This window comes from Chiloscyllium punctatum, chromosome 4, assembly GCF_047496795.1.
Source record: "Chiloscyllium punctatum isolate Juve2018m chromosome 4, sChiPun1.3, whole genome shotgun sequence".
NCBI classification, from domain to species: Eukaryota; Metazoa; Chordata; class Chondrichthyes; order Orectolobiformes; family Hemiscylliidae; genus Chiloscyllium; species Chiloscyllium punctatum.
The window spans coordinates 77,889,028-77,901,580 of NC_092742.1; the positions used below are offsets into that span (position 1 = coordinate 77,889,028).

The 12,553-nt window shown below is 39.4% G+C and overlaps 1 protein-coding gene across 3 annotated transcripts in view; it reads right to left on the reverse strand.

The window, feature by feature from the left end:
- Positions 1-12,553, reverse strand: part of fsip1 (fibrous sheath interacting protein 1) — a 416,185-nt gene that overhangs the window by 151,165 nt on the left and 252,467 nt on the right. For all 3 annotated transcript variants that reach the window (XM_072569083.1, XM_072569085.1, XM_072569084.1), the window contains one exon: positions 12,119-12,259. In XM_072569083.1, the coding sequence (XP_072425184.1) occupies positions 12,119-12,259 (141 nt within the window). The remainder of the gene's footprint in view (positions 1-12,118; positions 12,260-12,553) is intronic.

Here is a 12,553-nt window from a genome sequence, read left to right on the forward strand (position 1 = left end):
AAACTTTATTAACTACATATTTTATCATGAAAAATTCTGTGAAATTATTTAGTATACTTGATTCTCCTAGAAATGATTTGCTTTAGTTACAGAAGTGTAAGATCATGAAATGTGATGCCAATGCAAGAAAATTGGGATTGATGACATTGTTAAGTACTGCAAAGGAGCCTTTAAAGCTTTTTTGAAAAAAATGCCTATGAGAGTGTGATAAAATATTTGCAACTAAATGGCATTGAAAGGATAGATGTAAAAGAGAAAATGTATATTTAATCAGATCCCTTTGTTCAAATTTGTTAATTGATGCACTTTAAACAATGACACAGCAAAATTCAGGAATTCAGAGCTTTGTCTGCGAGCTATTATATCACATCACAATCATCGAATTAAAGTCACAAACATCCACTGAGAGCGAAACAACAAATTTGTCATCTTTTGTCTGAAAGGCTCCTTTGCTTAGCACTTAGCAACCATGCTATTAAAATCTGAATATATTTTTTAATTGTACCATCACTGAAGTATGCAAAATGAGGTAGCGCTGAATGGTTTCCAGGAGCTCAGAGGTAAAAGGAATGCAGAGAAGAATCACCCTGGCTTTGATCACAGTGAGCAATATGTAACTGCAGGGCACAGAAGGAACCAGATGAAACATCATTTCAAGGGGATCTGAAAGTTCATGGTCAACTAAACTAAAAGCGAAATAGGGAGCTATACAACATTTTCACAAAAAGAAATCCAAACCATTTACAGTTTATTGCTGTCCTCATAATCTCTTTCTGCAGGATAATTGTAAAGCTTGTATTTGACTGAGGGCATGCATTACCTATTGTTAGATCTTAAAGAAACGACAAAGCTTGTCATTCCCTTTACAACTGACAGAGTATCGTTCATTGTTTAACTCCTGCAGAGAAAGCATTTTTTAATCTTTGTTTAGTTAATTTCCATTTCAAACTCTGACTTCACTCTGGTGGTATTGTGATGTTAAAACAGGGAATTTCTTCCTGCATGATGCCCCTTTATATACAAAATTTAGTGAAGACTAAAGTAATAAAAGATAAAAGTTAATAGTTCTACCAATGAAGTCAGACTACAGGGTTATCCAGTGATTTTTGACAGTCTGAGAATCAAGGATTTTTCGATTCTGCTGTCCAGTTTCATAGAAAAATAAGTCGAGACAAATTAATGGCAAAGTTCCCCAGAATCCACAACTGTTACTTATTGCAAAGTTTGTAACTCACCATACTGCAGTAGAATTAAGATCTTTTGGATGGTTAATATTAGCCTGGTCCATGCTAGTTTGCTTAATAAGTTTTCACTGCTTCATTTATGTTCCATCCACCTCCTTTTCAATCTCCAAATCAATTAGATATTTTTTCAGTCTCAATGGAAGAGATTTGCACCTTCACTGCTTGGGATGGTGTTTCCATTTGATGTAAAATCTGTCCAATTTCCATTGATTCCAGGAGAAATCTATAGACCGTGGCTGTCTTGTGAATGTCACTCTGCTTCAAATAGTGTGAAATATGAAACTAGCTATTAAAGCTGTTTAAACAATCTTCAGAATGAAATAAAATTACAATACAAGAACAAAATAACATGACTTTAGTCACAAAACAAGTCAATGTATGCTGTGCTCCCTCTGAATTACGTCCACTGCATAAAACTTTCCCAATATATAATTTAATTATACACTTTGCTATATAGGAAGCAAGGTCATAGAGTCATAGCGTCACAGAGATATACAGCATGGAAACAGGCCCTTCGGTCCAACCCGTCCATGCCGACCAGATATCCCAACCCAATCTAGTCCCACCTGCCAGCACCCGGCCCATACCCCTTCAAATCCTTCCTATTCATATACCCATCCAAATGCCTCTTAAATGTTGCAATTGTACCAGCCTGATTACAGCTCCTATTTTACTTCAATTTGTAAAGAAATCACTTGAATTTCCCTGAAATGCTTCCATTAACAAGACTGGAAATCCGCTAACCATCTGGGTAGCCTGAAGACATTCCATATCCCATAAGACCATAAGATACAGAAGCAGAATTAGGCAATTCAGCCAATCGAGTCTGCTCTACCATTGATCATGGCTAATATGTTTCTGAGCCCCATTCTCCTGCCTTCTCCCCATAACACTTGATTCCATTATTAATCAAGAATCTATCTATCTGCCTTAAATACACTCAATTACTTGGCCCTCACAGCCTTCTGCGATAATGATTAACCACCCTCTGGCTGAAGAAATTCCTTACCTCAGTTCTAAAGGATCATCCTTCACTCTGAAGCAGTGTCCTCAGGTCCTCGTCTTTCTAACTAGTGGAAACATCTTCTGAAGGTCTACTCTATCCAGGCCTCTCAGTATTCTGTAAATTTCAGTCAGAACCCCTCATTCTTTTAAACTCCATCAAGCACCCGGAGTCTTCAACTGTGCCTCATATGACAAGCCCTTCCTCCCTGGGATCATTCTTATAAAACTCCTCTGAATCCTCTCCAATACCATCACATCATTCCTTAGATGTGGGGCTCAAAACTGCTCACAATATTCCAAATGTGGTCTCACCAGAGCCTAATGTAGCCTCAGCAATACATATCTGTTGTTGTATTTTAGCACTCTTGAAATGAATGCTAACATTATATTTGCCTTCTTCACTGCCAACTGAACATGCATATTAACCTCAAGATAATTCTGAACTAAGAGTCCTAAGTCCCTTTTTGCTTCAGATTTCCAAAAGTCTTCCCCTTTATAAAAAAATAATTTACACCTCTATTCATCCAACCAAAGTGCATAACCTCAGACACCCAACATTGAATTTCATCTGCAACTTCTTTGCCCACTCTCTTCACCTGTTCAAGTCCTTCTGCAAGCTTCACACTTCCTCCATACTACCAGTCCCTCTACCTTTCTTTGTGCCATCTGCAAACATAGCAACAACACCTTCAATTCCTTCATCCAGATCGCTAATGTACAACACAAACAGTCATGGTCCCTATACTGCCCCCTGCGAACTCCACTTGTCATCAGTTGCCATCCGGAAAAAGACCCCTTTATCCCTACTCTCTGCCTTCTGCCAGTCAACTAATCCTCTATCCAGGACATAGTGAGGACTGCAGATGCTGGAGATATCAGAGTCAATAAAGGGTAGTGCTGGAGAAAGCACAGCAGGTTAGGCAGCATATGAGGAGCACAAGAGTCGATGTTTCCAGCATAACCCTTCATCAGCACTGGGTAGAGGGAAGGGGGCTGAGAAATAAATGGGGGAGGGGTTGGGAGAAAGGTACTCTGGATGGCAATAGGTGAACAAAGGTAGGAGGTGATTGAAGGAAGGAGTGTGGAGCAGATAGTTGGGATACTTACATGTTCTTGAACAAATCTGGCAGAGATTTACTAGTATTTCCACAGACCTCATTTACTGCGTCCGTTGCTCTCAACGTGGTCTCCTCTACATCGGAGAGACTGAGCACAAGCTCAGGGAACGTCTCTGGTCCGTATGCACTAACCAACCCTACATTCCTGTGGCCAACTATTTCAATACCCTCTCCCACTTCCCCAATGATATGTCCATTCTGGGTCCCCTCCACTGCCAAAACAAAATCTCCTGCAAACTGAAGGAAGAACACCTCATCTTTTGCCTCAGGAGCCTACAACCACATGGCCTCAACATTGAATTCAAATCTTCCCTTAATAACTGACTCTAACATCTTACCAAAGAGTGAGGTCAGGCTAACCACCCAATATAGCTTCCTGAGTTCTGCCTCCCTCTCTTTCTAAATATAGATGTTACATTAGCCATTTTCCAATCCTCTGCCACACTCCCTGACTCCAGTGATTCCTGAAGGATCACCACTAATGCTTCTACTATCTCCTCAGCTATCTCCTTCAGAACTCTGGGGTGTAGTCCATCTAGTCTAGGTGATTTATCCACCTTCAGACCTTTCAGCCTCTCCAGTATCATCTCCTTAGTGATCACCTCTGCTCCCTAACTCTTTTAAAGTTCTGGTTTGCAGGTGTGTATCTTCCACTGTAAAAACTAATGCATAGTATCTATTCATGCTCCTCTGCCATTTCTTTGCTCCACACTACTTCATCTGCAGCCTCATCTTTCAGCAGTCCACTCTTGCCTCTCTCTTACTTCTCATATATCTAAAAAAGCTCTTGTAACCTTCATTTTTATTACTAGCTAGCTTACTGTTATATTTAACTTCCTGCTTCTTGCTTTTTTAAGTTATCCTTCACTAGTTTTTAAATTTTCTGGCTTCCCATTAATCTTTGCCACATTGTATGTTTTTTCTTTTGCTTTTATGTTGTCCCTGACTTCCCTTGTCAGCAATGGTTGTCTCGTCCTCCCTGTAACATGTTTCTTCTTCCTTGGGATGAATTTCTTCTGTGCTCCCAAATTACCTCCTGAAACTCCTGCCATTATTGCTTCCCTGATAGGCTCTCCTTCCAATCAACTCTGGCCAGCTCCTCACTCTATCTTTGTCGTTGCCTTTATTCCATTGTAAGATCATTATATCTGATTCCAGCTTTTCCCTTTCAAATAGCAGGATGAATTCAATCATGTTACGGTCACTGCCCCCTAGGGGTTCCTTCACCTTAAGCTCCCTAATCAGATCTGCCTCATTACACATAACCAAATCCAGAATTGCCTGGTCCCTAGTCGGCTCTACCAGAAGCTGCTCCAAAACATAATCTGTTAGACATTCCACAAGTTCCTTTTCCTATGATCCGTTACCAACCTGATCTTCCCAGTCCACCTGCATATTGAAATTGCTCACTATTATTATTATAGTGTCTTTCCTACATGCTTTTTCTATCTCCTGATCTTTTTCTTCCCACATCCTACTGTTACACAATGTTTTGTTTTCTAAACACATGGGTGGACTGAATAACTTCTCAAAGTTGCTTATTTACTGTAAATAGCTCTTGGTAAGCCAACCACACATGTACTCATGAATAGCACAAATTATACATTTGACCATTATATGTTTGGCATTTCACAAGGTCTTAGGTTTTACAGTAAAGCTTCCTTGATAAGAAAAAATCAACAGTATATTCAAGAGATATGTCTAGATGTCACATGACAATACAGAAAACAGAATGCAACTGATATTCACTTAAAATTCCATGGTGTTAGGTGCCTAATAAATAATAGAAGCTATTGTTGCATCGCGGACATCTCAGATAATGACATTGACTTCAGTTTGTTTTTCAAGTTATTTGATAAATAATGGTACAACTCACGTTAAGAAAGAAATAACTTGAACTCATATCACACTAATCACATCCTCGTACATTCCATGATATGCCACAGTTGTTTTGTACGTAATTTATAGACAAAACAAAATACAACAGATAATCTGATTAGTTAAAAATACTTGAGGGATTAATGTTGGTCAGAACCATTATAAGATCTCCATTGATTTATTCAAATAATGTTATAGGGTTATGAACATCCAAAAATGCAAAACTCCACGATCATTGCTGTAGAACATCTGTTGAGATTATTTTCCTCATTTTATCTCTGGCCAAATGGCTGGATTTTGAATAAGTAAATAAATCTCACCCTATCTGCCCATCTGTAATCAGATCTGACTTGGAGGTCTTGTGAGTATTATCCTTACCTCTGCATGCAAAGTTCCAGGTTCACATGTATCATCAGAGCTTGGTGGTCAAGGAAGGTGCATTCATAACACTGCCAAACAGAATATTAATCTGCACATATATTTAACATATACCAATGACAGGTGATAGAGTGAGAGAGATTGTTGGTCAGGCAAGTGGAAAGAAAGTGTAAATCTACTATTACTATTCAAAGCTGCAGACTATAATAATGCATATATCCACAACAATATGGACTCTCTGAGTGAACTGTGATATACCACCACATTACGGTTTGAAATCACATTTCTTGTCTTTGAAATGAATGCTGCCATTGCACCAAGATAATATGGCCAATTAAGATAGCATGCTATTTCAAAGAATAGTAACGCAAAACATCCTATTCTGCTACTAAGATAGAGCTAACATTGTAAATTGATAAGTGCTGCTTTTTAGACCCCCATGCTTTAGAGTGGGTAGGTTCACAGGATGAGATTTATTTGCTGCTCAAATTGTCTAGTATAAAGTAATGATGCTGTTAATAAAATTCAAACAATTTCATTCAGTTTCCTTTTGATCATTGCTGAGCAGAATTTGTATTTTATTGTTCTCTGTAATTACACCTATTTTTGAGAAAATCTCCACAAGCGGCTTAGTCCAAGATACGGGAAACACATCACCATTCTTCCATCCTTAAATCCTTCCAGCCCTCTTAAAGATAATGGATGGAATTTAACCAAGGATCTCCAGTGATCAGTGAGCTCCCAATTAAAACTTCCGATTTTCTTGAATAAAAATATCACCGTCATGTAATCCACTAGACAGACTGCTTTCAGAAGCTACTTCCAATCTGTGGAATCAGCAATTTCTGACTAATCCAAGACCTTAAAAAAAAATGAAAGGGACCACTGATCGTTGTAATGATAGCTTCAGTGAGACATCTGGCACCATGAAAGGAATCGTTTGCTGGGGCATCGAGTGCCAATAAGCTGGTCTATTTTATATATATGCACTCGCTAGCATCATATTGCATTGGTTGGGAAAAACTGACCTCAAATGAAAGATATAGCCAGATGCAAATTTTAAGTGATCCAAAAAGGACTTACACCAGATAACATGACAAGTTATCCTAAAGGCTTTTACTTAGGTCAGCGCAATTTTCATTAGGTCAGTGCAATTTTCATTCAAACATAGCCCCATTAATGTTATCAATCAACAGATCCTACAAGCTGATAGCAACAGACAGACACGACATGTAAAGTTTACTAGTTGTCTTTGTATCTGTGAAAGAATATATTGAAGCAATTTAAAAGGTCAAAGTGAATATCGCTTTGGCATTATGGATGGAATCTTCCCAACTCCTGAATGACATGGGCAATGGCAGGAAAGTTAGAATTGTGAAAGATGGCCAGCAAGATGTATCATCCAATCAAGAACAAAAAAATCTAGTTTTCAACCAAACGCTGAATAGTGAGATGAGATTCTTGTTAGTGAGTGGTGAGAGTCCTTTGTGAATGCATTAGAATGCATTATCATCTTCACTATTACACCAACTCACCTCACTAATATGTAATTTCCTATTCTGCAGATTCTGTACTACTGCAAAGCTATTACAGTAACAAAAATGAACTTGTATCCTGTTCCAAGATTACAGGACTGTCATAAAGAACTGAATATGCACAATTCATCACCAAAGTTAACTTAGAAGAAGGATATGGGTAAGGTTCATTGACTGCACAGAGGACTATCACCTTTTGCTTCAGAAGGACTTTATCAATGCAAAGTCATGCCATTTAGAATGAAAAATACATGAAGGTTTCAACAACAGAATCAATGATGGACTATGCAAATACGGGAGGAACATTCACATCACTTTCCAGAAACTGGTCAATTGGCTAAAAGAGCCAATTTGGTTATAAGTATGACTAAAGACAAAGTTGCCAAAAAGAATGACTTACTTGGGTCACCCTTTGGGATAAGACCAACTAGCCCCTAGATAAGTGGAAGTGAGGACATTTTTGGATTTTCTTATGTCTATGACAAAATGCAAAATGGTGCGGTATTATGACATGAATGCATTTTATTGGTGGCTTGTTCCAAGCTTCAATATTGGAGTGGCTTCATTAGCAAACATCTTAAAGAAAGTCAGCAAATTTTTGGACACAAGAATGGCAGAGTGTCTTTGATAATCTGAAAGTTGCATTGGCAAACACCAGGTTTTAGAAGCACTAAATTAGAAGAAGCCATTCATACTGATTGTTGGTGCCAGCAACATTAGTATTGATGCTGTTTTGATGATGAAATGGGGAGTGAACTGCCTGTCAGTTAATTTTCAAAGAAACTGAATGTACAGTATGTCAATGTATGTCAGAAATACTCAATGCTGAACAAAGAGACATTGAGTCTTGTGTTGGTTCTACTAACAACACTGAAGAAATTTATTTATACAAACCATTGGAACAATTTCGGGATAATATAATGGCCAATCAGGCACTGGCAAAGCCTCTGGAAGGTCTTCACCTGGAATTAAGATTCCAGCATAGATGTCCCAGCAGCGAGGACAATCAGAGGCTTGGAACTCTTGCACTCAACCAGACCATGGAGAAGGTCATGACTGCTGCACTCTCAGAGTCCCAGAAACATGGAGAACAAGGTAAGTGATTAAATGCATAGGGATTGGAGGCATTCTTGGGTTGGAAGTTAGGAGGGCAGGGAGGTCGGAACCAGGGAGAGGGTGCTTTCAGTGGACATGCTCCTGCCTTTCATCCGATCTCTCAAATAGGGACTTAATACCATTGATTGAGGGAGAACCCTCGCAGCTGAGAAACTGTTTGCATGGGCACACCCCATATAGCAGCAAGATTGTTTGTAACTGGATTAATCCCAATGACAGTAGGATGGGGCCCTTCAGTGGTCTTTCATTTGCCACATAAGGGCTTCAATTAGTGGTGCGTTGGGAGGGTCAGCCATCGGGCATTTCCTCACTAGCTTACTTCCTGTGAAGATGAGAAAGCGGCAGAGATGTCAGTACACCCAGCACCTCACCTCATTCATTGTCCCTCCTAGGCCCAAGCTCCCCCCTTCTGGAAGCACATGCTTCCAAGCCCATGGCTCATCAAGATTTCAGATATTCATTTGACCTCAGATGACACCCTCAGCTCTCAGGTAAAAACAATGACTGAAGATGCTGGAAACCAGATTCTGGATTAGTGGTGCTGGAAGAGCACAGCAGTTCAGGCAGCATCCAAGGAGCAGTAAAATCGACATTTTGGGCAAAAGCGAACTGCAGTCCAACAAAGTTCCAGTAGCAAGATAGAGTTCTCCTGACTGAAATCATTGTATGAAGTATAAAGCAAAACTTCAACGAATTTACCAAATCATTTATGAAATACAATTTGCTTTGGCATGAGTTATGATATCTTCTGCACTTTATATAATTTACTACAGATATCAATTATTTTGACTCACTGTGGTTTGATTAAACTATTGCCTAACTTTGATTTGTATCCTTATAAGAATTGAATGTTCATGAATTTGAACAAACAATGGAAGAAAGTGAATTTCGAGTGAGTATGGAAACATATTTTAATGAGATATTGAGTTCTGTTTTTAAAATACAACATGGTGACACATGGAAACATTACACGATGTTCTGTTACACCAAAATGAGTAGCTGCGCCAGACCACTGGGTATAAAATATAGCTTTGGCAAAAATAGGACATCAAAACTTAAATTACATCCTGAGACATGAAATTCCAGTATTATGCAATGACAAACCAGCATCAGATAGGATTTTAAAGATGCAATCCACCTGGATCAATTCACGTTGTTTCCATTTTGATTGATACACAACATCCATCAGGAATTGAACAATAAATTAAGGGTTCAACATTTAAAGCATCGAAAATGATGACATCACCTTTCACATCTGATTATCCAGAGGTAAATGCACAAGTGTTCATAGTTTAGACAACATTTTGGAAAAAATAATAAAGCCTGAGCCTAGAACTCTGGAATTGTTTTTTTGGGCAAAATCTTACTTTTTTTGGCTAAATGCCAGTTGCATCAAGGTTTCTGGAGGGTTTTGTAACATAAGGTCTAGCAAGGTTTCTCACCATACCTTACCAAACTCACCTCATTAAATACCTACCCCAATCCTGTAGCAGGTTTTTAATGTGATGCTAGCCCCAGATTACCACACATGTTCCTGAAAATATTGTCACTGCTGAGATATCTCCAAATATACGGCCATCCTTGACACTGGCACCATATTTAAAAGCCCACTGTGAAGCTAGACAAGCACTATCAGTCCAGAGCTGCCCTGTGCAGCTCCTGACATTTCACTACGTCATGACAAATAAGGGAAATTTGGGTCCCTGCTTTGCAAGCCTAGACCTGGACCTCCTGCTGGATGGGTGGTCAAGGACCAGCAGAGCAGGACACAATGCCAAACTATGCCTGTCTACTCTGAGGCTGGCACTTTGTTCAATGCAGTCTCAACTGTCTGACAGAATGCACAGCAATATAGAAAGGAAGTCAATGAACTTTCCTATTTTTTCAGTGTAAGTGCCATCATCTTCTCCCTAATATCTCACACTCACTCCATCTCTGTTATTGTACCCACCTCCCACAAAGGATCTATCAAACCCATTACTGCCTGCAACATCATCCTTCCCTCACCTTAATCCTAATTCCACGACCCCTGCATGTCATCTGTGCAGCTTACACACTCAGGACACCTCCCTACCTGCTATGAGGGTTCTTCAAGGCTGGGAAATGGTAGATGCCAAGGTTGGGATAGCACAGTGGCTCAGTGGTTCGCACTGTTGCCTCAAAATGCATGGTTTGGCATTGTGGCCTCCTCTGTTGGTCCTGGGACCACCCATCCAGCAGGACCTCCAGCTCCAGGCCTGCAAAGCAGGGCACCAAATCTCCCTTATTTGCCATGACCCAGCAAAATGTCAGGTGCTGCACAAGGCATTGGACCCAAGTTTGATTCCAGCCTTGGGCAACTGTCCGTGTGGAGTTTGCACATTCTCTCTCCATGTCTGTGTGGGCTTTCTCCGGGTGCTGCGACTTCCTCCCATAATCCAAAGATGCACAGGGAACAGGGAATTGATCATGCTAAATTGCCCATAGAGTCCAGGGATGTGCAGGCTAGGTGGATTGGACATGGGAAATGTGGGATTGGGTTTGGGTGGTATATGCTCTTTGGAGGGTTGGTGTAGATTCGATGGGATGAATGGTCTGCTTCCACACTGTACAAGTTCTATGATCTATGATAATCAAAATCCACAAACGTGAGGTGCGTGTGGCTGATGCCCATGGTGCATGTCCTAACATGGAAGTCATTTGGAGCAAACAATATGCCGAAGGTGCCAGGTTCTCGCGCTGATTTCACGCTGGGAATTCTCGAAGTTCAGCTTGTTTCAGCTTGTTTGGTAAGAAAGGAAACTGAATATTAATGAAGTGAGTTGTGATATTAATAAGGCTTTTAATAAGCTATAACCCTCTTATATTAGCAACTCCTCACTGTTTTGAGAGGAACTCACCTCGCCACTTGCAGATACATAAAAGATGCAACAAGCTGCTCCAATGTTGAGACAGCCCTTCCGGAACCTCTTGCCTAATTCTACCACTAATCTCACTATAGCCCACATCATTCAGGCATCTATGAGATTTTACCAAGTGTAGCTCTTCATAAAAATATTTAATAGTTGTTTTTGTGTGGAGTGAAGGATTGATGCACCAATGGAGGTGCTGTCTTCCATATGATGTTAAAACAAGTGGCTGTGATTTGCACATGCTTCCCCTCCTTCTCCCACTCTCAAGGCATTTGAATATTTGCATGAAATCATACATACACATAGAGTGCTTTGCAGTTCTGTGGTATAGTCATGCACAGCAAAGAACCATCTAATTAGATGCACTTCCATTGTAACAGTCCCTTGGAGAAAAGATAGCATTCAAGCATGATGCTGAAGTTCTTATTAGTGTAATTTTGAAAAACAATTTGAAAATATATTTAACTCCAGTATTAAAAGTTTGTGACAAGAGGTAGCTGTTTTGAATTGAGTTCCATTTTTCAAAAGCTTAAGTTCCTACATTGACTATAATGTATTCTTTCCCATCCACAAGCTTCTTGACAAGTTATGATTGTATAATGTATACAACTGAAGTACACAATGCAAGTAAAACCAAAGTTTGTTTGGAATAGCAAGATCTTTGCAGAGGTCCAGGCTGCTTTCTAAGAGTAGTCCTTTACAAAATGAAGATAGATGGTAAACTGTAACATCAATAAAAGCTAATCTTTGCACAATGTCTTTTAATTTGATTTGTTTCAATTTGACTTGGGTTAAATGTGGCAATAATAAAGGCAAGTTTCATTTAAAAAACAGAAAGTTTTGATCAAGTCAGTCAGAAAAGCAAGGGTTTCAGTCCCCACTCACCTTCTCTACTTCTTCCTTATCACATTCCTTTAAGTATTTTCAGTTACAAAGATGATGTTGTTACTCACAGAAGGCTCACTGAAGGCTGTCTCTAGATTTTTCAGCTGCTGTTCTATCACTTCCATCCTCAAGTGAAGCTCTCGTTCATCTCGCAGTTGGATAAGGACCCCTTCACCTGGCCCAATCTCTGCCTGATTGCTCACAGTGCCCTGAAGAAAATACGCAGTGAAGAAAGCATTTCAAATTAATTTTGAACATAATTAGGATGATACTTAAAAGATTTTTGGTGTCATATGAATCAAATTCCATACTTTTTCAACTGTAATGTAGTGCTTCTGTTCTACAGTATGAAGCATATTAAATGATATTTCACTGTTATTTATGGTACCACCATTTCAGTTTCATTCAACACTGGATTTCTGGGCACTATGTTGTTTTCACAAAATGCAGTGATACCAATTAAACATTGATTTTCAATCGAAATTTTGCTTACTGCAGGTTCA